The sequence below is a fragment of the Gymnoscopelus microlampas genome (assembly GCF_963454915.1).
Source record: "Gymnoscopelus microlampas genome assembly, chromosome: 24".
Classification (NCBI taxonomy): domain Eukaryota; kingdom Metazoa; phylum Chordata; class Actinopteri; order Myctophiformes; family Myctophidae; genus Gymnoscopelus; species Gymnoscopelus microlampas.
This window is the reverse complement of record NC_139961.1, coordinates 19,187,338-19,215,178: the sequence shown is the minus strand read 5'-3', so window position 1 is coordinate 19,215,178 and position 27,841 is coordinate 19,187,338. Positions and strand designations below refer to the sequence as shown.

Here is a 27,841-nt window from a genome sequence, read left to right as displayed (position 1 = left end):
TCTGGTGATAAACCCGCCCCATATGTGCATACTGGGCCCTGATTGGTCCCTCACTACTTCCGAGGGAGAGAAATACAACCTCTATTGAGAGGGGCCAGACCTAATCTGCCACGGGCATTTTCTTTTTTTTGCAATGGCAGATTTGTCTGGAACCAGGCTAGTCAATGACAACTTGGATGGTTGAGTGTCTGCTGTGAAGCATCAATCATCTTCTAACCATGCACCTCATGTATATCATGGCTGTATGTCATGCTTTACTTTATACTGCAACAGTGTCTCACAAAAGTATCAAAAATATCTATTTTCTTCTGATTGCGTTGAAACTTTGCCCTCACATTCGCACTATCTTGACCTTTCAACATTGCCCTATTATAGCGCCACCAGGAGGCCGAATTTTGCTAAAATTATTTTATATAACTCCTACAAATGTTATCTCTATAGTCAAATGATCAAGACGGTTCTGTCCGATTTTTCATATTCCATCCTGATTGACGAATTCCGAACATTGCTGGCCCACAATAACCTACCTGACCTGGCGGAGACATGTGCTCTGAGGGGAACTTTTTCTAGTTACAATTACATTTCTTGTCAAATGCCTGATTCATTTATGTCAATAACACAGCCCCAAAGGTCCAACTGGAAACTGAAGGAATAGCCTAAACGTTGTCACAAGAAACAAAGCATCATGACGCCATTTAAGTGAGTGTTTAAGTGTGTCTCAAGCCTGAGTTATGCTTTGTCATGTGACTGTGTCACGACACACGTTGAAAAGAGCAGATCTACAAGCACACAACACGTCGCATGCGTGACGTGTTGTGTGCTTGTAGATCTTCTAGCTTGTAGATCTTCTAGTATAGATTACACAGTGGTTCAAATGCTTTTGCAGTGGGAAGACATCACTCTTGGGAACCACTGGTCTAGGGGCCGGTGTCTGCTATCTTTGCGACTTTTGACTGTTTCATTGACATGGTTCTGAAAATGTATGTGTATATTTATCTGGTGTTTTCATCAGGATGGGGGACAATTGTTTTAGCGCTTAGCACACATAGTGACTGCACCTTTCAGACAGAACTTGATAAAAATCTATGTACTGTAAGTACTCAAAACAAGTGTTATTATTTTAAACTGTGGTGAAAACCGGGACAATTTGGCAGTGAATGTTGATTCAAATGTCATTGTCTCATAATCTGCCTATGAGCGTATGGTGTGTGTGCTGTTGGTGACATGTTTTGAAAAGTGACTAAAGTTTGTGTGTCGTCCCCTATCTCGGCAGGATGTGGCATAAATGACTCATTTTGTTTTAAAGAGTTACAACATTCTGGTTTAACCACTTTAAAATAGCAACAATAGCACAATGTCACTACTCATCGTGAGCTTGTAGATCTGATATTTGCTCTCATGGTTTTTTGTTACTTTGTCTTGTTTTTCTTGACCACAATGTTAAAATGTAATTTAGATAACATGTTATTTAAACAGATGCTCGGTTCATTGTTTACCTGGTATCCTATAGGTTCAATGTCTAGATTATTATTAGTATATTGTTTAGACTGATGCTACTGTAGGTTCCTGGCTAACCTGTGATCTTCGTTTATTGAGGCACTACACTGTCTCTCTGCATTTTATATTATACGTTTACCTTGCTTATTGTAAGTCGCTCTGGATAAGTCTGATAAACGACACAATTGTAAATTGTAAGATTGAAGCGACTGTTTATAGGGTTCAGTACGTCGGCTCATATTACAATTTAGGATTCATTTTACTATCGCAGTAAATGGCATGAATTTTAGTCAACAAATGGCAGGGCAAATGATCAAGTGAAAAGAGTGCAAAGAAAACAATGAAATGGTACAAAGTAGGATACCAGATAAACCAATCAAACCTTACATCTGTTTAAACAACCTGCTATCTAGATCAGTGCTTTCTAAAGTGGGGTCCGGGGCTCCCCAGGTAAATGATTGCTAATTAGGAACACAATGGACCCTTAGGGTATATTATAATAGTAATACGGTAGTATAAAAGTATAATATTATAGTAAAAAAAAAGATATTTAAAAATGTGTAAATTTGTCTCTTGAAAATAGCAGATCTACAAGCTCACAATGTGTCATGTGGTGTGAAATGTCAGGCCTGAGTACTCATCTACTGTCAGACCTGCTCTGTACAGAGTCAGTATAAAATGTTACCCTTCCTGCCCCTAGTGGATGAAATGGTTGAACCCCCACGTAGACACTCTCTGAGTCTGACTGCACATATTGTAACTTCTATACTGGTAATAGATTGTACATAATGTTGACATACTGTTTATTCTCTGCACATATATTTTTAAATATATTTACAATATAAGTCAACTAAAACTAGACTAAAACCGAAACATTTCAGATGACAAAAATATGACTAAAGCTAAAAGTAATTGTATTCAAAAGACAATGACTTAAACTGTATAAAATTAACACTGATGTTAACTATTACATGTAGTAATTTGTTGATAATAACTTTGAAGCAACTGTTAATACACTATTATTTAGTTACGTAACAATACAATAAATATGTGATCAGGAACAAATTGGAAAGCCAATACAATTCACAACAACAATAAAACAAAGTAAAAGTGAAAAGAAAAAGAGTCAGTTCTCCACTGTGAGCTTCAATCTTCTCTTTATTAAAACAGATTGTTTGAGCACATTTCTCAAAACAGAAGTGTTTACAGTTCACACTGTCCCTAAACTGAATCATGTTTGACAAAATGACTTTAATTTACAAACAGACACACTATACAGTATATATACAAAATGATACATTACATTTACAAAATGAATCTGGTTTACAATAGTGAAAATAGTGATCAGCAATCTATTTTTCCTTTTTTCCCCCTTTTTTTTCTATTGCTATTCCTTCACATGGAAAGGTTTGTGAACCCCTAACATAAGACCCCAAAACATCAAATACATGACATAGAATAATTTGTATTTATCATTTTATATACACTGCATGACCCAATAAATGCTGAGGAGCCACACCACAAATATGTGCATGCGTGCGTGCTTGTGCATGCGTGCGTGCTTGTGCATGCGCGCGTGTGTGTGGTGTGTGCGAGCGTAGGTGTGTGCACGGATGCGTGTATGTGTATTACTACTGTTGTGAAGGAAAAATGTCTAGTAGGCCTATAATGAGATTTGAGAGATAGACATTGTGAGGGGAAAAAAAGGTTGTTTTATGGTTAAAAATAAAGATTTTGAAATGTCTTACAACTAGGAAAACATTCAGGTAGGGGTTAATATTAGGATTAGACATTTAGAGGTTAGGTTTAGGTGTTGGCGTCGGCAATGTACACTTAACTGTACACCAATGTCACACACCGAAAATAGCTGATCTACAAGCTCACAACGTGTAGCATACTCAAGTATTAAAAAGTACAAATTACTAAGTACATTTTCTTTTGAAAATCAATGCATTAATGTGTTGAAATTTTGAGGGGAAAAAAATCAGACTTTTTCAAACATATTGAAAAAATCACACCCTGTGTGAAGGAAGCGGTGGCTTTGGGGCGGGCCTTAACTCATTTCAATGCGTCCCTATTGGTGGTCTGAGTCCACTTACCAAATTTGTACTTGGGAGCATGCTGCAAACTGGAATGATGGCTGTTTAAAGCCCAGCCAATGGGCAGACAGAGGGGGCGGGGCTTAAGTAATGACAGTTAGTCCCTATTGCTGGCTTTAGTCCATGTACAAAATTTGTACTCCATAGCATGCTGCGAACTTGAGTTATGGCTGTTTGAAGGCCAGCCAATGGGAAGACAGAGGGGGCGGGGCTTCAGCAATTCATGCTGGGCCCTATTGGTGGTCTAAGTCCACATATCAAATGTGGACTTGGTGGCATGCTGCAAACTGGAGTTATAGCTGTTTAAAATCCCGTGCTCATACGGGCGCGGGGGGTCCCTGGACCCCTCTTTGATAACTTCATCAATTCATGCTCGTGCCTATTGGTGGTCTAAGTCCACATACCAAATGTGGACTTGGTGGCATGCTGCAAACTGGAGTTATAGCTGTTTAAAATCCCGTGCTCATCCCGTGCTCATACGGGCGCGGGGGGTCCCTGGACCCCTCTTTGATAACTTCATCAATTCATGCTCGTGCCTATTGGTGGTCTAAGTCCACATACCAAATGTGGATTTGGTGGCATGCTGCAAACTGGAGTTATAGCTGTTTAAAATCCCGTGCTCATCCCGTGCTCATACGGGCGCTGGGGGTCCCTGGACCCCTTTTTGATAACGTCATCAATACATGCTCGTCCCTATTGGTGGTCTAAGTCCACATACCAAATTTGGACTTGGTGGCATGCTGCAAACTGAAGTTATAGCTGTTTGCTTCTTTGCCGTGCTCATCCCGTGCTGAAACCGCCGGCCGGCCGGACGGACGGACGGACGGACAGACATACAAAAGTCAAAAGCCACGTATAGAGCGGTTGGCACCGCTAAAAAGCTGATCTACAATCTCACAACGTCTCACACGAAATAGGACTCAAGTGGTCCATTCATAATGTATTTTGTACGTTTGGGTCCCAAGGGTTCCTTCCTAGAAATGTACTGGAGTCAAAAGTACAATATTTATATTTAAAATGTAGCTAAAGTCATCAGTTTGCAAAAAGAAATAATACTTAATACTCAAGTAAATGTACTTAGTTACTGTGTACACTGTAGATCGGTTATTTTCCGCTTTAGAGTTTGGGTTAAAAATGCAACAAAATAAAAAATATAAATAGCATTAACCCATTTAGACCGGGAACTCATCCTTGTCATTTTTACATTTCCTTGGCTAATGAAAAATAGCAGATACAAGCTCATAGCGCGGCAGCTCGTGGGGGGGCTACGAGTGCCCCCCCCCCCCCGGAAGCAAAGATGTGAGTTAAAAATGTTCGCTTTAAAAAAATATATACAGTTTATTCAAAGATTTGCTAAAATTTTTTACGATTTTCTTAAAAGTAGCAGATCTACAAGCTCATAGCGCGGCACTCGGTGCCGCGCTATGAGCTTGTATATCTGCTATTTCTGAATAGCCAAAAGTTTAAAATAATGGTTTAAGTGGTTACACAGATGCGTTCCCTTCCCGGTCTTAAAGGGTTAATAAAATCACCATCTTAAAAATGTTGATGTCCTCACAAGTATAGTAATACATGTTAGACATGTATCTGAAATGATGCAGTGACACTGTACAGAAACACACACGCACTAACACACACACACACACACACGCACAAACGCGCGCGCACACACACACACACACATTGTACAGGAGCAGAGACGCACACACATGCACACACACACTTTCTGTGTGTGTGTGCACATGCATAAGTGCATTAGAGCGTGTGTGTGGTCCTGTTTAGCGAATTCACTCTGTATCATTTCAGCAGGTGTGTGTGTGTGTGTGTGTGTGTGTGTGTGTGTGTGTGTGCGTGCGTGCGTGCGTGCGTGCGTGCGTGCGTGCGTGCGTGCGTGCGTGCGTGCGTGCGTGCGTGCGTACAGTGTTCATTGTGTATTGCTTTTTGTATTGCTTTTTGCTTTGGCAATGTAAACGTATGTTTTCTCATGCCAATAAAGCCCTTTGAATTGAATTGAATTGTGTATTGTGTATCATGTATACTGTACCTCCTACATCTGACACACACACTGAGGAGTCACACCTAACCCTCCTCCTCTCTGACACAGACACACTGAGGAGCCAGACCTAACCCTCCTCCTCTCTCTGACACAGAGACACTGAGGAGTCACACCTAACCCTCCTCCTCTCTCTGACACAGAGACACTGAGGAGTCACACCTAACCCTCCTCCTCTCTCTGACACAGAGACACTGAGGAGTCACACCTAACCCTCCTCCTCTCTCTGACACAGAGACACTGAGGAGCCAATCCCCACAAACCCAAACCCAGCATAGAGGGGTTCAGTGAATGTGGTCTGGAAGGTGTGCAGGTGTGTCAGTGACAGTGTGTCAGAGGACATGCTGTAGAAGGACAGAGTGCCAGCAGGCCAGTCCACATACACTCCTACTCTGTTGGAGCCAGAGGGACTGACAGGGAGGACAGTGGGCTTCTTATTGTGCCACACAGTGTAGCTGTTATCATCACCATCACATAACAGAGTCCAGGACTTGTCATTGTTTCCAAACACACTGTCATCACCCTGTCTGTTGATTCCTCTGTATGTCAATACTATAGAAACCCTTCTACTCCACTCTACCTCCCAGTAACAGCGTCCAATCAGACTCTCTCTACACATCACCTGTGCCCTGGTTGTAAATCTGTCTGGGTGATCAGGATACTTCTGATTCTCTTCCACACGTGTCGCCTTCCTGTTGTTCTCAGACAGAGAGAGGCACCAGGGTGGTGTGTTTGGATCCAGTGTGAGTTCACACACATCTGATGAGAGAACAAGATACAAAACAACACCAGTTTACAAACAAATACAACTTAATAATACATATATTTTACTGAGGGGAGTTTTTCTGTTCCCAGGCTACAATTTCAAGAAAACACACACACACACACACACACACACACACACACACACACACACACACACACACACACACACACACACACACACACACACAGTTAGGGTTGCCAGATCTGCTTATTATAATTTCCCCGCAATATTTTATTCGAAAATAGCCGATCTACAAGCTCACAACGCGTCGCATCGCGACGCGTTGTGAGCTTGTAGATCTGCTATTTTCAAATAGCTGATGTATATGTTAAAGTGCTCATGTGGCCCATAGTCGCTTCTTTTGGGCTGGTTTTCCTAGACCTGGTTGCTTGTTTCTCTCACAGAATTTGGCAACGCTGCACACAGTAATACAAGTTAGACATGTATCTGAAATGATGCAGTGACACTGTACAGAACACACACACACACACACACACACACACACACACACACACACACACACACACACACACACACACACACACACACACACACACACACACACACACACACACACACACACACACACACACACACACACACACACTGAATAGATTGTGTTCGGTTACAGACTGAAATCTATTGTTTAAAGCAAACATTTGTAACTCCAATCTTTGATCTGGGGATTCTACAAATGTCTTCTAAATCCTAACAGTTTTCTGAAACAAACGTACGTTGTTACTGTTACTCAGTGGTGCTTAAAACCTTTTTCATGTCAAGGACCCCCAAAATGATATGTATTTGGCCGTGGACCCCCATCTCAAAATGTTTTGTTCCAGGGACCCCCCAGAAGCAAAGATTTGAGTAAAACATTTTTCCCTTTAAAAAATAGCGGATCTACAAGTTCATATGCAAGTTCGTTGCATATGTACAAGTTTGTTGCTTGTGTGTGTGTGTGTGTGTGTGTGTGTGTGTGTGTGTGTGTGTGTGTGTGTGTGTGTGTGTGTGTGTGTGTGTGTGTGTGTGTGTGTGTGTGTGTGTGTGTTATTTATTCATTTATATATGTATTTATATGTTTTTATTGTATAGTACAGTAGAGAGACAGGAAACAGCCAGAGAGTAGAGGAGTGACATGCAGCAAAGCAGCCACCAGGCTCAGGAATCAAACCAGAGACTCACTGTCAGACATCAGAGCCAGTGGTGGACCCAAGTATATACTCAAGTAAATACTCAAGTAGCCTAGCCTACTCAAAAGAATTAATTACCAAGTACAATGTATTTGTTCATATCGATGCATTGCTGTATTGAATTCTTAAAATAGTGAAAATAGCAGATCTGCAAGCTCACAAAGCATGAACCTGAGCCTGTTGATCTGCTATTTTCACATTTGAAATAGGGTTTACAGTAAGTGGTTAAAGTCAAAAGCACAATTTATATTTGAAATGTACGGGGTGAAAGTCATCAGCTTGCAAAAAACAAGTTGAGTCAAAAATAGCAGACATACAAGCTCATAGCGCGGCACCGAGTGCCGCGCTATGAGCTTGTATGTCTGCTATTTTAGAAAAAAAGCTTTTAAAGGAAACATGTTTTACTAAAATCTTTGCTTCTGGGGGGTCCCTGGAACAAAATATTTTGAGATGGGGGTCCACGGCCAAATACATATTATTGTGGGGGTCCTTGACATGAAAAAGGTTTTAAGCACCACTGAGTAACAGTAGCAACGTAAGTTTTTTTCAGAAAACGTTTCATTTGTAGAATCCCCAGATCAAAGATATGAGTTACAAATGTTTGCTTTAAAAAATATATATATATATATTCAAAGATTTGCACATATTTTCTCGTTTTTTCAAAAATAGCAGATCTACAAGCCCGTAGCGCGGCACTCGGTGCCGCGCTACGAGCTTGTATACAGTATTTGCTATTTTTGAATAGCCAAAGAAATCTAAAAATGACACAGATTCTTTCCCCGGTCTAAATGGGTTAATGACTTTTAATACATCTAAAATGAAGAGGGAAAAAAAGAAAATAGACCATTAGGCTACTGTGTGAAAAGTAACCAACAAACTATACTATAAAAAACTCCAAATTACCAATTTACCAAAGAAAGAGGCAAATATTGTGAAAATAGCAGATCTACAAGCTCACAACCCCTCGTGTTGCGAGGCGTTGTGAGCTTTTAGATCAGCTATTTTCACAATATTTATCTGTGGAACAGAGATAAACAAAATGTAATGCCTCAACTCCTACAACTCCAAGACAAGTGCTTGTCAGGGTGGGGGGTCCCCAATATGATTATTTTGTGGGGTCGCGTCCTTAAAAGGTTGAGAACCACTGGAGTAGAAGTAAAAGAGTTGAACATTGGAAATAAACCAGTAAAGTAAAAATACCTCAGAATTGTACTCAAGTACAGTACTCATGTAAATGTACTTAGTTACTGTCCACCACTACCTATTGTACATAGGTAGCCTAACCACTCAGATTAGGACCGTAGGACGTTTACCACATGGGCTCTAATGCATGACAAGAAATCTCTGGTTCAATTCCCAGGCCGGCCGGACCATTTACCAGTGGTGGAAGAGGTACTCAGATTATATATTTTTTAGTTAAGTAAAAGTAGCAATAAGCTACTACAAGATAAAAAATTATCTGTTCCAAGGAAAAGGCTTACATTAAAGGTTTTACTTGAGTAAAGATACAAAAGTATTGTCATAAAAATATGCTTAAGGGGACGGCCTTTCCGTTTATCACATATTGAGGGGCCTCTACACAGTGCAGTGGAAAAAGGCTATTTCACTTAAACCCATAGAGGGCGCCATACATGTGACAAATAACAGTATTGCAGAACCCCCGCCTACAATCTACACTAAATGAGCTACAATGTGACAATGATTGTCAAAAAGTGTTTTGATATTCCACTCAGTGGTGGACACATCAGATTGCAAAAAACAAGTTGAGTCCTCACATGTTTTACTTTAGTAAAAGCATAAACACCGCAATGTAGAAATACTTTGTTACAAGTATAAGTATTGGAATCAAAATATACTTAAAGTACCAAAAGTAAAAGTACAAGGGTTCAAATGTATAAAGTTTATACAAAAATCCTTGATGCAACGCGGTGTGAGCTTGTAGATCAGCTATTTTCAAATAGCCAAAGTGGTTAATGTATGTTTTGTAATAATAATCAAAATCTACAAAGTAACTAAACATTTCAGGTAATTGTAGTGGAGTAAAAATACAATATTTGCCTCTGAGATGTAGTGGAGTAGAACAGTGGTTCTCAACCTGTGGGTTGGGACCCCCAGGGGGGGATTGTGGGGATAATTTTCCCCAGATGATTTGCTTAATGTGCAACATTGTTTTCTCACTCAACAGTAAACAAACAAACAAACATGCAGTATAACTGTATACAGGGTATCTGCACATTTATAAAGTGACAGTTTAAGGACTTTTAATACCTCTAAAATGAAGAGGAAAAAAAAGAAAAAGACCCTTAGGCTACTGCGTGAAAAGTAACCAACAAACTATACTATAAAAAACTCCATGTTGCCAATTTACCGAAGAAAGAGGCAAATATTGTGAAAATAGCAGATCTACAAGCTCACAACGCCTTGTGTCACAAAGGCATTGTGAGCTTTTAGATCCGCTACTTTCACAATATTTATCAGTGGAACAGAGATAAACAAAATGTAATGCCTCAACTCCTACAACTCCAAGACAAGTGCTTGTCAGGGTGGGGGGTCCCCAATATGAGTATTTTGGGGGGTCGCATCCTTAAAATGTTGAGAACCACTGGAGTAGAAGTAAAAGTATTGAAAATTGGAAATACTCCAGTAAAGTAAAAATACCTCAGAATTGTACTCAAGTACAGTACTCATGTAAATGTACTTAGTTACTGTCCACCACTACCTATGTACATGTCCTAACCACTTGGATTAGGACCGTAGGACGTTTACCACATGGGCTCTAATGCCTGACATGAAATCTCTGGTTCAATTCCCAGGCCGGCCGGACCATTTACCAGTGGTGGAAGAGGTACTCAGATTATATTTGTTTTAGTTAAGTAAAAGTAGCAATAAGCTACTACAAGATAAAAAAATACTCTGTTCCAAGCAAAAGGCCTACATTAAAGGTTTTACTTGAGCAAAAATACAAAAGTATTGTCATCAAAATATACTTAAGGCGACGGCCTTTCCTTTTATCACATATTGAGGGGCCTCTACACAGTGCAGTGGAAAAAGCTATTTAACTTAAACCCATAGAGGGCGCCATACATGTGTCAAATAACAGTGTTGCAGAACCCCAGCCTAGAATCTACACTAAATGAGCTACAATGTGACAATGATTGTCAAAAAGTGTTTTGATATTCCACTCAGTGGTGGACACATCAGCTTGCAAAAAACAAGTTGAGTCCTCACATGTTTTACTTAAGTAAAAGTATAAACACCGCAATGTAGAAATACTTTGTTACAAGTAAAAGTATTGGAATCAAAATATACTTAAAGTACCAAAAGTAAAAGTACAAGGGTTCAAATGTATAAAGTGCATACAAAAATCCTTGATGCAACGCGGTGTGAGCTTGTGGATCGGCTATTTTCAAATAGCCAAAGTGGTTAATGTATGCTTTGTAATAATAATCAAAATCTACAAAGTAACTAAACATTTCAGGTAATTGTAGTGGAGTAAAAATACAATATTTGCCTCTGAGATGTAGTGGAGTAGAACTGTGGTTCTCAACCTGTGGGTTGGGACCCCCAGGGGGGGATTGTGGGGATAATTTTCCCCAGATGATTTGCTTAATGTGCAACATTGTTTTCTCACTCAACAGTAAACAAACAAACAAACATGCAGTATAACTGTATACAGGGTATCTGCATATTTATAAAGTGACAGTTTAACCCATTCAAACCGGGAACGCATCCGTGTAATCACTTTATCCATATGTTATACTTTGGTTATTAAAAAATAGCAGATATACAAGCTCATAGCGCGGCACCGAGTGTCGCGCTATATGAACTTGTAGATCCGCTATTTTTTACTCAAATCTTTGCTTCTGGGGGGTCCCTGGAACAAAACATTTTAAGATGGGGGTCCACGGCCAAATACATAATCATTTTGGGGTTCTTGACATGAAAAAGGTTTTAAGCACCACTGAGTAACAGTATACATACGTTTTTTTCAGAAAACTGGATTTAGAAGACATTTGTAGAATCCCCAGATCAAAGATTGGAGTTGCAAATGTTTGCGTTAACCAATAGATTTCGGTCTGTAACCGAACACAATCTATTCAGTTCAGAATACTACACCGTGTTCATATAACCCCTGCTCTAAAAAATAAAATGGATGCCAGTGCATCCCCATTTTGTTTTAAATGCAAGACAGACTAGTAATTACATTCACTGCCCCTGGTCTTGTGTGAACGTTCGCTAACGTTCGCTGCCAGAAAGAACATTATTTTGTTCTGGATCAAGGTCGATGCTCCATGCATAGGAGCATGGCATAATATAGTGATGGACTGTATCCCTTGTGAATACATTACATGTATGTTGCATTCCAAATTGGACACTTTTTACAATCTGAGATCCATATCTATCTTATATTGGACCTACGCTGTCCGCCACTGTGCTTGGGGGATTCCCATACCAGCCCTAGCCTTCTTGTAGGCCAGCATTTTGTCCTGGCTAGTGTCCTTGTGCCACCGGTAACTGGTGTTTTCACACATCTTAAATTATTGTAAATGGTGTCTTTCCTTTACTTGTTGGGAGACTTTCGATGGCCGGGAGATGTGCCCTTTGATGTTCTTGCTTATCTTTTTATCTTCATACACGTTTTTTATTTACTCTATGAATGTTGTGTCTGAGCTGTATTTTTGTCTTATTATTTCTTGTTTGTTTATATGTTTGTATTTTGTATGTCTAAAAAAGCAATAAACATATTTTGCAAAAAAAATAAAATATGTATATATATACAAATTAAAAGATTTTTCAAAAATAGCAGATCTACAAGCTCGTAGCGCGGCACTCGGTGCCCCCCCTGCCCTTGTATACAGTATCTGCTATTTTTGAATAGCCAAAGAAATCTAAAAATGACACCGATTCTTTCCCCGGTCTAAATGGGTTAAGGACTTTTAATACCTCTTTTAATGAAGAGGGAAAAAAAGAAAAAAGACCATTAGGCTACTGCGTGAAAAGTAACCAACAAACTATACTATAAAAAGACTCCATATTGCCAATTTACCAAAGAAAGAGGCAGATCTATAAGCTCACAACGCCTTGTGTCGTGAAGGCATTGTGAGCTTTTAGATCTGCTGCTTTCACAATATTTATCTGTGGAACAGAGATAAACAAAATGTAATGCCTCAACTCCTACAACTCCAAGACAAGTGCTTGTCAGGTGGGGGGTCCCCAATATGATTAGTTTGGGGGGTCACGTTCTTAAAATGTTGAGAACCACTGGAGTAGAAGTTAAAGTACTGAAAATTGGAAATAATCCAGTAAAGTAAAAATACCTCAGAATTGTACTCAAGTACAATACTCAAATGTACTTAGTTACTCTTTACCACTACCTATGTGGTACGCGCCCTTATCACTTTACGCGCCCTTATCACTTTATCGGTACCCCAAAAAAACAAACAAACAAACAAACAAACAAACAAACAAAAATAACTATAATGTGGGTGTTTAGGACGTGTACCACATAGGCTCTAATGCCTGACTGGTTTAATTCCCAGGCCGGCCGGATCATTTACCAGTTTTACTTAAGCAAAAGTAGCAATAAGCTACTAGAAGATAAAACATACAGGTCACACAGGTCACCGATCTACAAGCTCACAACGCGACGCGTTGTGAGCTTGTAGATCGGCTATTTTCAAATAACTGAAGTATAAATTACGTTTTTAGTATTTCACCCCCAAAATGACTCCCCCCATCAATTAAATTATTTAAATAGGGGGCCAAGCTTAAAGCGGCACTATGTAACTTAAAAAACAACAACTATATAGCATAGTACAGTATGTCCCACAAAATGATAAAGTTCAATTTGTAAGCAATAACAAACACCCTTCCATAACTTTATAGACTCAGGGGGGTCCCTGCTAGGGGCTTGACTGTATTACTATGTAAAGGGGAGACAATGAGGCTCATCCAGGCATTCAAGCTCTAGTGTCGCACAGGTAGGAACGTCAAACACGTAAGAGAACATTCCCTTTATGGATCGTTTCACCTGGGGACCGCCCGCCTACTGTGTCAGTCACGCACACTGTTGTGTGCTGCAGGACTTACAAGCTCACGTGTCACGCTGCAATGCGTTATGAGCTTGTAGATATTTTAATCATTCTAGCACCGCCCCTACCTGCTTGCGATTAGCTGAATTCAGGAAGGCGACGCCCCTTCCTACTAAAATGGTAGAAGTCACACCAAGGCAGAACTGCCAGTCGAAGCGACGACTGGCCAATCACAGCTCATGCTTGTTTCAGATCATATGTTAACTGAGTGGATGGGAGGACGTCAAGTCAAAATATAGCTGCAAGCAGCGATAATACGGGGCCAGTGATTGCAGAGAGAAGAAAGAAAGAAGCATTGATAAGTAATATGCACAATAAGCCATAGAAACATAGAAGACTGAACTTGAGAGAAAGAAGACCATGCAATTAACATGAGCATTTTAAACCCTCACTAACCCTAACCTCAGTAAAACAACGCCTAAGCCTATCCTCAAGAAACACTATGTGTAAACCTAAGAATGCCACATCATGATCACCTCAATACATTGTCGGGGACAGGGATCGAACCAGTGACTTACAGAGTCACAGGCTGCCTCTCTTCTCATTGAGCTGTATGGCCTCCCTGTTAGTATCTGTTGACATCTAGTATTTCCGTCCATTATGAACCAAGCCTCTGTGTCCCAAACTACTCTAGATCACTGGTTCACAAACCATTTACCACAAAAGACATTGTTTGTCTCCTCGGAACAAAAACTAGTGAATGTAGCCGATCTACAAGCTCACAAAGGGTTGCTATCTGAAAAGTTGTGTGATTGTAGATCGGCTATTTTCACAATGAAGTATGTCATACATTGTAAATACATACTCTCAAATAAGCATTTCAGGTTATCTTTAACAATTGCACATGCATTAATTGGCGACCGTGAGGTTGTAAGGCACACACTTAAGCGAGAAGCCATTGGACCAACAGACTTGATCTATTGAAAAAGGAGTTCATAAGGTGATACCGTTTCAAGCAAATAGCTGAAAAATCCTGGGTTTAAGTGTTTTTCAAACTGCTCAAAATTGCGGACAATCTAAGGGCGGAGCTTACTGGTCAAAGTGATAGATGTGTTCCTCATGAGTCAAGGCATAAGTGTAAGCAAGTTTCACGACTTTCGGCCAAACGAGGTATGACTCATGCCTGTTTAAAGTTTGCATGTTAAAACAATTGCTATAGCGCCCCCCTTAGGCCAATTGGAGTAAGTTGGTTTAAGTGATATTTGCAATGACCCTCTACATTACTGCAAAGTTTCAAACAAATGTGAGTCTGCATGTGTGTGTTAGGCGCAGATGAATAATTGTCATAAAACTGCAATAGTTTTTGAGCAATCTGCACAAAACCTTTTACACATGAACTTAGGACCTTTATCGACAAAATGTTAGCGGCGGATTTTCCGTAAGTGAAAGAATGAAGCTTTTAAGAGCAATGACTGATTTTATATAATTCAAAATGGTGGGAGATCTAAAGGTCAGAGGTCAAAAGTCAGAGTGTGAAAGTTGTTCAGCATGAGGAGACACATATGTGTATCCAAGTTTCATGGCTGTAGGTCAAACAGGGTATGAGTTGTACCTGTACAAAGTTGGCATTTTCAATTGAGCGCTGTAGCGCCACCCTTTGACAAATGAGTGTGAGAATTATTTCTTGTTCGTTTTTCATGACCATCTACCATATGGCCGAGTTTCGTAAAAAGCGTATGCACGGTTGTGCCAGAACTGGCAAAAACGGCACAAGAAGAAGAAACAGAATAATGCCAATAGCAAAACGGATCCTTGCTCTGCAGAGCATGGCCCCGTAACTAAATGGGTCTTTGGGAACTTTAACAAACTATCGAAAACAGAGAGTCAACAGTGGAGTCCATATCATGATGGATGCAATAGCCTACATTGACAATCTTCAATGGTAAGACGACTGACACATTATTATAATGGCAGTGTGTGTGTATAATGGGTAACAATCTACCATATAACACAGTGCCATTTCATGGTCAATTTCAAGCCCATGCAAGTGTAATCAGGGAGGGTAAACAGCCATGCTGAAACATTGAAAAAAGTGTGTTTGTCAGTGTAACAAAAGTCACTTTAATACACTGTATTGCTGAGGGTTTCCAGGCTCTTCTCTCTCTCTCTCTCTCTCTCTCTCTCTCTCTCTCTCTCTCTGAGAGAGAGATTAAAATTAGTTTTTTTATTTTATCTGTTTTATCTGCATAAAACACATTATATCATGAACACAGTATTAGCTGTATTAGCCTACAAATGATGTTATTAACATCTTCATTCAGAGTAGGATGTGAATAACTGAATGTCACATGCTGCTGTGTATGAGCTGTTCATCTAAATAGCTGGGTGTGTGCTGCTTTGATATCATGAATAAAACAGAATACATACTTACTTATTGGGCACTTCCTTAAACCTCGTTCCAGCCAACACACTCCACCATGTTCGACACTGAGGATGGAGGAGAGACAAAGTCAGGTCTACATATTCAAACAGAAACGGGGGGGGGGGGGGGTCACTAAGCTGTTTACGTCCATAGGAAAACAAGCCCAAAAGAAGCAACTATAGGGCACTAGGCCATTATGGGCACTTTAAACGTATATACTGTATACATTGAAAATAGCCGATCTACAAGCTCAACATGTCACATCGTGACACGTCGTGAGCTTGTAGATCTGCTATTTTCTAGAGCTTGTAGATCTGCTATTTTCTAGAGATTGTAGATCTGCTATTTTCCAGTGCTTGTATCTCTGATATTTTCTAGAGCTTGTGGATCTGATATTTTCTAGAGCTTGTAGATCTGATATTTTCAAAAAAATCTTGAAATAAAATGTGAATATTTTGAATATTTTTTTAACATTTAAACACAAATCTGGTATGGGGCGCTCCCTGGCACAAAACATTTCAGATGGGGGTTAGGAACAAATACATATTAATTTGGGGGTCCATGACATGAAAACATTTGGGAACCACCGGTTAAAATAATTAAAAACTTGTGACACAAGCCCAAATAAGCAACTACACTTTAGAAACAAGCCCAAATAAGCAACTACACTTTAGAAACAAGGCCAACTAAGAAACTACACTTTAGAAACAAGCCCAAAAAACTGCAACCCCAAACAAGCCCAAAGTCGCTTATAATAAATAACATGGCAACGCTGTTCAGCACGGTGAAGTTGAAATTGGATATTTCATTTCTTGTTGCCTTTTATGGTGTGACAAGAGGCGTGGAACAATGCAGGAACAAGCTTGAGATTTTACGATCAGCTGGCAACCGTCCGTTTTTGCTTAGAGAAAATACACCCTCCTAATAGTAACTTTATTTACACGTTATTTACGACCAGCTTAGTGAATCAGGCCCAATGACTTCCAATGATTTTAAACCATTAAACAATAAACAATACAGTACAGCATCACAGTATTATTGAGAAAAGGATTTCCTACTCTAAACCTGGTAGATCATTATTGGCACTAAGTGACATCAAGGCTGTGGGTGACAGCTCATATTGTCTGGTGTTCAGTGTACTGACATGATGTACTACAATAAAGTTGCTAAATGTGTGACTAATGGGCCTTGTGTATAAAGGGTTGTGTATATTGCATACATCAATTCTGAAGTGCTATTCATCAAATGGGGTGCAGATCCTTGATTTGTGCGGACCACAGGTTTTTTGTTCATAGGTTACATGCACACTCGCGTGGAGATCATTTGCATTGTTCCACGCCCCATTTAAGACCATAAAAGGCAAAAAAACGTCATCAATCACATGAACTGATCTACAAGCTTACAACGTGTATGTGTATATTGTCCTTCTAATACGTGAGGAGACTGTTTTTTTTTATTACTCTTTTCATTTATTTGTAATATTTTTTGGGGAAAATGAAAACAATAAAAACATTAAATAAAATAAATGAAAAAAGTAATCGAAAAAAACACGCCCCCCTCACGTATTAGGAGGGCAGGATGAGTCACCAGGACCAAGGACGGGTGTTTTTGATGAATCTAACATGTTAAAAATAGAGTTTAAAGTTATAATGGGTTTGTATAGGAAGGGGGCGTGTCTGGTAAAAAGAATATCAATAATCTAAATACTGAATCAAGCAAACTTAAAAATTGTCTGGGGGGCTCACTAAAGCCTGAGTAGACGATAAAATGACCCAACATTTTTTTGAAAGTGTAATATCCCTTTAATAATGCATCTAATTTGTAATCAAATACTTTTAAGCAATATTCTAAATGCTACGTTATTTTGTGCTGCTTTGTTTGAAATGTCCTGTATTTCTAAGTTTATTAACTTATTTTATGTGTGGAATTGTTTTTATTGTTTTTTTCTGAGCATGGATCTACAGACAACATATCTGTATGTTTAGGATAAGGTCTTTACTGTAATTACAGCCTAAAGGCCAGTTCTGAAAAAAAGAGATGGGGACATTCACACACAGATCCTCCCGAACACCAGAAAGCTGGGCCACGCCTAAGTCTCCTGGATGATTGTTGCTCACGTCCAACACCTTCAAATGGGAAGGGTTTGTTTTCAGAGCTGAGGCCAGAGAAGAAAAGCCTTTCTCTGTGACTTGACACCCTGACAACCTACACACACACACACACACACACACACACACACACACACACACACACACACACACACACACACACACACACACACACACACACACACACACACACACACAGTGAAAAATTTCGCAAATGGTCTTGCATTAAATATAGAAAGTTATCGTGTCTGTTACAAAATGGTTGTCTACTTATCAGAATAAACTTCACATGCTTACTTTAAATATTCACCTGTTCAACACAGTTTCAGGAATACTTACCTCAGAGTTTCCAGTGTACAGTCTGGACTCCCCAATCCAGCAGAGAGCAGATCTACGCCGGAATCTTGTATGTCATTGTTGCTTAGGTCCAACTCTCTTAGGCTAGAGTTGGAGCTGAGAACGGATGATAACTCCTTACAGCATCTCTTTGAAAGGTTACAGCCACTCAGCCTGGAGAAGTATTAGTGACAATATGTTTTGTATATTATATTCTGGAAAATAAAATCACATAATATATGAAATGTGTCAAGTCATCAGTGCACCTACATAGCTCTCTTTGAGGCCTTAAGCACTGGTAGCAGCCTCAGAAGAGCCTCCTCTGAAGCACAGTATTTCTTAAGGTCAAAAATGTCCAGCTCCTGGCCTAGACCGTGGCGTCGCGGTCTAGGCACCCTGGTTGAAAATCCTTAATAGCAGTGTGCCGCGGGTTCGCGTCCCGTTCCCGTCGGCCTTTCCTGCATGTCTTCCCCCCATCTCTCTCCCCATTCTTCCTGTCAGACTACTTTCCCTGTCCCTCTTCAATGAAAAATAATAAAAATCTACCACAAACAAATCTTTAAAAAAAAAAAAAAAATGTCCAGCTCCTTTTCTGATGACAGCAACATGAAGACCAGAGCTGACCACTGAGCAGGAGAGAGCTTGTCTGTGGAGAGACTTCCGGACGTCAGGTACTGTTGGATGTCTTCCTCTAAAGAATGATCATTCAGCTCATTCAGACAGTGGAACAGATTGATGCTTTTCTCTGGAGAGGGATTGTCTCTGATCTTCTTCTTGATGTAGTTAACTGTTTCATGATTGGTTGGGAACCTATTTCCCATCTTTTTCAACAGTCTTTGCAGGAGTGTCTGGTTGGTGTCCACTGAGAGGCCCAGCAGGAAACGGAGGAACAAGTCCAGGTGTCCATTTGGACTCTGTAAGGCCTTGTCTACAGCACTCTGGTAGAGGTCATCTAACTTAGGTTTGTCTCCAAACAGCTTGGACCACTTGGAGGTTTTTTGTTGTTCAGACAGTACGTTGACACCAGTGTTGACAAAGGAGTGAAAGACATAAAGAGCAGCGAGAAATTCCTGAACACTCAGATGAACAAAGCAGAACACCTTGACTTCGTACAAACTACACTCCTCTTTAAAGACTTGCGTGAAAACTCCTGAGTACACTGACGCATCTCTGATATCGATGCCACACTCTTCCAGGTCATCTTCATAGAAGATCAAGTTACCTTTCTCCAGCTGTTCAAAAGCCAATTTTCCCAAAGACAGAATGGCCAGGTCACTATTCCCGTCAGAATTTGCCTGAGCACTGCCATGATACTTGACATTCTTCTGTTTGGACTGAACCACCATGAAGTGGAGGTACATCGCAGTGAGGGACTTTGGCAGCAGTCCTTTCTCCTCTGTTCTCAAAATGTCCTCCAGAACTGCAGCAGTGATCCAACAGAACACTGGAATGTGACACATGATGTGAAGGCTCCGTGATGTCTTGATGTGTGAGATGAATGCCATGGCCTGGTTCTCATCACTGAATCTCTTCATGAAGTACTCCTCCTTCTGGGGATCAGTGAACCCCCTCACCTCTGTCACCCTGTCAACATACTCAGAAGGGATCTGATTGGCTGCTGCAGGTCGTGAGGTTATCCAGATATGAGCAGAGGGAAGCAGGTTCCCCTTTATGAGGTTTGTCAGCAGCAAGTCCACTGAAGTTGGTTTTGTGACATCAGTCAAAATCTCATTGTTCTTGAAGTCTAAAGGAATCCGAAACTCATCTAATCCATCCAAGATGAATGCAACTTGGGACCCCTTTCAGCTGGAGATGTCTGCATCCGTGATTCCATCAAAAAAATTATGAAGAAGTCCCACCAAGCTGTAATTCTCCTTCACCAAATTCAGCTCTCGGAAAGCTAATGAAAACATGAAGTGGATGTTCTGGTTGGCTTTGTCTTCTGCCCAGTCTAGAGCGCACTTCTGAGTTAGGACAGTTTTACCAATGCCAGCCACTCCCTTCGTCATCACTGTTCTGACTGGTTCATGTGTTCCAGGTAAAGGTTTAAAGATGTCTTCATATTTTATTGTAGTTTCTGGTCTAGCTGGTTTATTGGATGCTGCTTCAATCTGTCTGACCTCATGTTCTTTATTGACCTCTCCACTCCCTCCCTCTGTGATGTAGAGCTCTGTGAAGATCTGATTCAGAGGTGTTTTTTGCTTTCCCTCTTTTGCAATCCACTCAGATAAACACTCACACTTCTTCCTGAGATTAGACTTGAGTTGTTGTTGATTGACAACAGCAAGGGTTTCTAAAAAAAAAGAAAGAAAGGAAAACACCAATAATAATAATAATAATAATACTTAGCATTAGCTTAGACCTACCTTCCACAGGGGAAAGTCTGTTTTATTTGTCAGACATGAGCTCAGGGGGAAACAGTTAGGGGTTAAGTGTGTTGCTCAGGGACACCTCAATAAATTGCCAGTGCTGGAAATCAAACCAGATACCTTCTGTTACCCAGTCAGCCCCTCTACCCATTAAGCTATGGAATCTCAATGAGATGCTAAAGATGATTTCAATATTGTTTTCATGTAAAAGGTGCAGAATATAAGTCGTTTTTTTAGATAGTTATTTAGGAGTAAAGTATTTTGACAAACAATCATCTTTAACTGTGCCTCTAGTGAGGTTAAACATAAAGCATGCATTAGGGGGGCCATGTTTCATTAGAAATGTGTCATCAACAACATCATTATTTTCATGGTAAGGCAAGTCTTGTGTGCACTTTTCTCTTGCATGTAGCATTTTGCACAGCATTTTTTTATTCTAAACTTTTTAATACAAGGTGTGGTATCTAACGGCTAATCAATGTCACACTTGGCTGCAGGCAACCATTCAAATCAAGGAAGAGAATTGCTTTATTACTTAACCAATTCCTTCCTGTTTTGGTAGATGTATGGTGGGACAATGGCAAATACAGACAAGATAGTTAATCTAGTGCTGGCCTCCTCAAGGTGCCAAACATGAATTCTAAAAAACATGGCGAAGCAGCTTTCTGCTTTTATGCGGCCTGTAACAAGCTCTTGCTTTTAGTTGATTCCATTTTATTTGTGTCTTGTTCTTGCTATTTTCTTGTATTGATTTAACTTTGATCTTGCCTCCTTTTAATTTGTTCTTGTTTAATATTGTGTTACTTTTCTTTCGTTGATCTTTTTATGAAAAGCACTTTGGGATGAATTTTATGTCATGAAAGGTGCTACACAAATACAGTTTATTATCATTATTAGTATTATTAGCAGTATTCAAATACAATTCATGGCTACCCCATTATTTAAATACTAATCGGGGAAGCGTTCATTGAGTTGTGTGAGCACGAGCAGCCAGGAATCTCACTGGTGAGTATAATGTTTATTTATATACTAAAGCTAATTATATTTAATTGCCCGGTTGTGCACACAGTCCTGTCCCAAGGCTCACCATGCAGATTTTTACCATCACACTTTGTCAAGGTGATTTTGAAGCAGACACGGCTGTAGGGACATGTCTTAAAAACACTACATTTCTGATACGTTAATTGCATGCCTACATAAATGCATGACAGGGTAATAGCATTTGTGCTGTCAGCGAGTGTCTGTGTCTATGTGTCATATCATTTTGTAGGAATTCCCTCAGCAATAACAAGGTAGTCATTTTGTAGCCTAATCTGTATGAATTGTTTCTAGGAAAGGTAAAAATCTCCTTATAGAAATGTATGTATTTACCACAGAGTTAGTTAAATATATCATATTTCCATACTTTGTCCTCTCCATAATGTTAAAACCGTTCTTGCTTACTGCTCTCCATTATGTTCAAGCTGTAAATAAAAAGGTTCTTACTGCTCTCCAGGGTGTCAGCCAGTGTCTCCTGTTTCTCACTCCTCAGGAGGTGCAGTGTGGTCTTCAGAGCTCCCTCTCTGAAGCTCTTCCTATGCTCCTCCTCACTGTCTAACAACTTCCTCTGACTCTCTAAGCATTCTGGGTAATCTGTCATCAGAACACTCTGGAACCTCTTCAGCTCTTCCTTCACAAATGTAACAAGTTTCTCTTCAACCAGCTGAAACACAAAATATAATAATAAGGGTAATAATAATAATAATAATGATAATAATAATAATAATATATAGATAATCAGTACTCAAGATGACTACATTTTATTTTCGGTTCAGGTGAACCAGTCTATGAAATGAATGATTGTGACTCCGACTGGGCACTGTCATTACAGGGGCACAGATGTAATGACATTTTTTCCAGGTAGCGTGCCTTTGCGTCCGCGTTCAGCTTCTCTCTGTAGCCTATGGTATGTCTCTGTCACGCATTGCCCGGTCCATCTTCTGTCCTTTAATGTGTTGTAGACTTTACACAGACTGTGCGTTCAGGACACGTTGTGAGTAACTGTCAATGTCGTTATTGATACGAGCCTATCTAAGATGGCCGCCGAAATACGTCACTGGTAGCTAGACTCCGCCTCGACTCCTCCCTACGCCCGTTCTTCATACAATAATCAGTTTTCATTACCTGTAGGAGGAACAGTGTAGGTGTATTTTTTAATTGTCATGCAGCCTTGGAAATGTAATTTCCTCCAAAAAAAATGATGTTCTTGTGTCATCAAATCTACTGCACCTAATATAACACAGACCACCAGGAGCAGAGTATACAAAACTAGAAAGGGGTGCTTCACAGAGTGAATATCTCCGCCAGGCTGGTTTGCCTAGCCAGGACGCTTTAATGCCCTGATACTAAGGATGAGTTAAATGCAGGAAACACATTTTGGCGACAAATGCCATTTTTGTTATTGTTGTAAAATAGGCCCCTCTCGCAAACGTCAGAAGGCAAATATAGACAATTAGAATTGAATGATCAAAAATATCACATGCCACCAGAGATAATTATTAAAAACATAACATTTACACACAGACACACAACAAATCTAAGCCTCCTGACCTGGCCTAGATAATTATAAAAAGTGTAGAACAAATAAAGTTGATATATCTGGAACTGTAAACTTGTATTACCTTAATAAACATTGTTATAAATACTTGACATGTGTTTTTGTAAACTATGGTCCCATTAATACTAAAAATATATGATAAAGTAGGGAATGCTTCTAGGGCTTCTACTGGTTCTACTGAGTGAAGACCCGCCCTGGCTGCCCTTCCAGCCAATAGTATTTGTTTCCGGTTGCTTTTCAGGACCAGACATTCCAAGGTGGTGGATTTGAATTCGCTGAAATAGTAGCTTCAAAATGGGCCTGTAGAAACCAATGGGTGACATCACAGCTTCCTTCGTCCGTATTTATTTACAGCCTATGGTTGTGCCAGATTGTACGGGGAAAAGCTTTTTAGCAGCCTGCTGCCAGTGGCTTTTAGACTGGATAGCCACACTGATATAGATCTTATGCCTTCTGTATTCTCTTCACAGTGTTGTTGAGTACCACAAAATACAAGCATTTTACCACTCTCACATAACACATTAGTTACATAACATTAAATACATACTAAATTATGGTTCCCAGCTTGAGGGCTTCATACCAATTATACAATTATTTATATAAAGTGGTTTTGTGTGATTTTGGCGACGTCTATGTGGGTTTTGCCTCCGACAACTAAGGTGTACTGAAAATAGCAATGTACCTGCTTACACCAGGTCTGCTGTTGCAGGCTGGTAGCACACGCCTGGGGTCTTGTTGACATCAAAACTGCAGGGTGCTGCTGATTTTCAACCAATACCCCCCCACTGCACCTCACTGTACCTCACACACCGACACACAGATGAGTCCCCAAAATACCAAACACAAGCAGGTAGGGGTAAACAATTCACCTGTCTGCTGTGTACTCACACCAATCTACTTGCCCTAAAATACTTCCCTGTAAGTGTCTCTATTGTGAAGAACCAATCATTTTTTATTTCATTTGCAGATGAAGAAAAGGTGTTGTTGTACATTAACACACCTTAAATATTGAGTCCACTTCTGTTTGATGTTCCTCAGCAGACTGACCACTGGAAACCTGGGAAGTTTGCTGATGGTCTCTGTGGAGGACACACACACACGTTTTATAATTAATGTTGCTCTGGTTATTGGATGTCATATTTTGGGAGAAAAAAAATATGAATAATGAATGGTCAGACCAATAATCTACGCACATGCCCACACACACACGCACGCACACGCACACACACACACACACACACACACACACACACACACACACACACACACACACACACACACACACACACACACACACACACACACACACACACACACAAATCAACAAGTATGAATAGTCAGACCAATAATCGTATGATTTCTGACCTCTGGTCAGTAGAGTGGTGTCCATCTTTGAAGACCAGAGGTAAACCCAAATTATTTTTATAATCTACAGTAAACTACAGAGAAACACTCCCTGTCCACTTTAGACATGTTTACAAACTGTACAAAGAAATACACATTTATAATGAACATTTAACATTTTTTAGCTGCTTCATGTAAAATTTGTTGTTATTTCATCTTAATCTTTTTCACTGTGAAATATATTCTCTAAAACCATAGATTGGCAACTGGCGGTCTGGAGGCCACATGCAGACCCTAATGTAATTTAATGCTGCCCGGAGTCAATATCCAAATACTGATATATTATTGATTTCAGCTGTTTCAATTCCAAGTTTGCAAGTTTACATAACCCACTTACATTACTACAGTTCATTGTATTTGTATGTCCAATGCATTTGTGTATACATTTCATATAAGTATTACTAAATGCATTTGAAATGTAAAATAAATAATACACAATAAAATCTTACACTGAATAATATTTGTTAATATCCCTACATTTAGACTATTATGGGGCAATTTGGTAAAACGCGCGCGCACACACACACACACACACACACACACACACACACACACACACACACACACACACACACACACACACACACACACACACACACACACACACACACACACAAATCAACAAGTATGAATAGTCAGACCAATGATCGTATGATTTCTGACCTCTGGTCAGTAGAGTGGTGTCCATCTTTGAAGACCAGAGGTAAACCCATAGACGTGTCACTCTTCATGGAGACACAGCTGGGTACAGGAGACTCTGCTCTGTGCTGATGAACCCTGACAGGATGGATGATAACCAAGATGAAACATTATATTTATTGGTCAACTAGTCACAGTAGTTGGTATCATCACAATATGGATCCAGTTATATTTAAAAGATCATACACAACATGTACAGTCTGTTGTTAAATAAATGACCATTGACCAATGATTTCTGACCAATGATTTCCGACATACTGTCTGCCGGTGAGTATAAAGTGCTTTTTGAAATTGTATAGGCGGAGATTTCTACTAACTAAATGTTCCACCATTTTTTATTTTCTTCTAAACACAGTTTTCACTACTCCTACAGATTTGTTGTGGAGGGGGAAATGAGGGGTTTCAATTTTAAGTTTGCAAGTTTACATGACCCACTTTAATTACTAAAGTTCATTGAACGTTTATGTCCAATGCATTTGTGTTTATGTATACATTTCATACAAGTATTACTAAATGCATTTGAAATAAGGAACACACAAATAAAATAAAAACATCTTACACTGAATAATATTTGTTAATATCCCCACATTGTGACTATTCTGGGCATTTTGAGTGATGGGGTTTACAGTGTACTACTGGTGAGAGTGCAGATACGTCATCAAAGTTTGTCCTCCTCTGCTCTACACATACATTCACACTTTCTGAACCCACTTTTCATTAACGTAATAAAAAATATACTATTTTTATTTTCTTAACACAATGAGTGCCATAAACGGTCCGGACCGTTTTTGCATAAATAAAGGAGTGCCGTAAACGGCACTCCTTTATTTTTTTACGTGTAATGGAGGATCACGTTCGAAATATTATTGTCCCAGGCGTTAGTCGGGACCCTGCGCCGTCTCGCACGCACGCTTGTTTACATGCACTTCCGTGTCGGGGCTTCTACAGCAAGAAACGTATCATCGTAAGTGGATGGAAGAAATGCAGGCACTGAACGTATAATATTTTAATACACCTCTGGCACCCGATGTGTTAAATGTTTTTACCCAATTTTGTCATTATATCAATACAGTATCCTACTGGCTCACTTGCCAGTGAGGAGCCCCCACCAGGAGGACGTAGCGCCAGACAAACCCTGTTCTAGACTGCTTGGCCCACAGCTATGTCATAAAAATAGGGGTTTTATTATTTCAATACATTTTTAAAACAAACCTGATATACACACACACACACACACACACACACACACACACACACACACACACACACACACACACACACACACACACACACACACACACACACACACACACGTCATGTTCAGCTACATGTTCAGCTACATGCAGTAGCATCCCTATTCTGAGCATGTAATGATAGGTGATTTATTTTCTCGCTTGAGTTGTTGTAACAACCCTACAGGGTTCTGAAATCACCCCAAAATGTTTTCTAACGGTGGAATCCAGATCCCATGTCGGCTGTACTGCTACCCAACTACCCCCAAGCATGTAGCATCCCTATTCTGGGCATGTGATAGTAGGCAGATCTACAAGCAAACGTTGTGTTTTGAGCCTGTAGATCTGCTATTTTTGGTTAAAGATTTGGTGTAGAGGGAAAGAAATGCAGGAAAAAAAGTTATTTGAATATTATATTAAGCATTTCTAATGGCTTTATGGCCATTTCATGTAAGTTTACTTGCTCTGTAACAACATAAGTACATAAGTTTTAAACATCAATGAATTTAGTGGCAGGGTGAGCTGACCAGATGAGCCGCATTGACGATCCCTTATTTAGGGTCTAGTGTTGGCTTGTTACACAGCCTGGCTGGCAGGCAGGGTTTCAGGGTCAACAGTGTTATGGTGTGGCATGCTGGATCCTGTGGTCTCTGATCACATCCAGATTCACATACTAGAGAAACTGATGACATGTTTCACCAACTGACTCACCGACTGAAGTGGAGAGAGGCCTCTTTATGGAGGGAAGGGGTGGAGTCACAGCTGTCGTCCGTTGGTATCTCTGCATTCTTCTGATCTGTGGTGAGTTGCTTGATGAGACTGCTGATCCTCGGCCCCACCCTGCCTGGCAGAACATGACGTTTGTTTGGGGAGGGGCCAGAGGGGTGGGACTTCGATTTACAGGACCTTTGTCACAATTGAAACAGACAAAATAAAATCAGAGTTTTAAACATGTATTGATATTATTATTGCTGACACACATGCAAAGTGAAACGTTTGATATGACCATCAAACTAGAGTAGAGTAGAACTAGAGGCAAAT

General features: G+C 40.0%; 2 protein-coding genes and 1 pseudogene across 12 annotated transcripts in view; all 3 read right to left on the bottom strand.

Moving 5' to 3' along the window:
* The window catches only part of LOC311041106 (uncharacterized protein), a gene marked incomplete at its 5' end in the record, with an annotated part of 231,405 nt that overhangs the window by 109,763 nt on the left and 93,801 nt on the right, over positions 1 to 27,841 (bottom strand). For 6 of the 10 annotated variants that reach the window (XM_084051585.1, XM_084051580.1, XM_084051588.1 and 3 more), the window contains one exon: positions 25,533 to 25,646. The exons of 3 other annotated variants lie outside the window; for them this stretch is intronic. In XM_084051585.1, the coding sequence (XP_083907711.1) occupies positions 25,533 to 25,646 (114 nt within the window). Of the gene's footprint in view, positions 1 to 24,830; positions 24,866 to 25,532; positions 25,647 to 27,841 lie in introns of those variants that run through there. One more of the 10 variants, XM_084051582.1, reaches the window with a different exon arrangement.
* LOC311041000 (protein NLRC3-like) overlaps positions 1 to 27,841 on the bottom strand; it is a gene marked incomplete at its 3' end in the record, with an annotated part of 132,132 nt that overhangs the window by 41,284 nt on the left and 63,007 nt on the right. The gene's annotated exons all lie outside the window — the stretch shown is intronic.
* Positions 5,858 to 24,522, bottom strand: LOC311040999 (protein NLRC3-like; annotated as a pseudogene). The gene is made up of 5 exons (XR_014602955.1): positions 24,466 to 24,522; positions 22,355 to 22,571; positions 19,047 to 20,793; positions 18,504 to 18,674; positions 5,858 to 6,341 (listed from the first exon to the last, which is right to left on the bottom strand). The product of XR_014602955.1 is annotated as a protein NLRC3-like (transcript).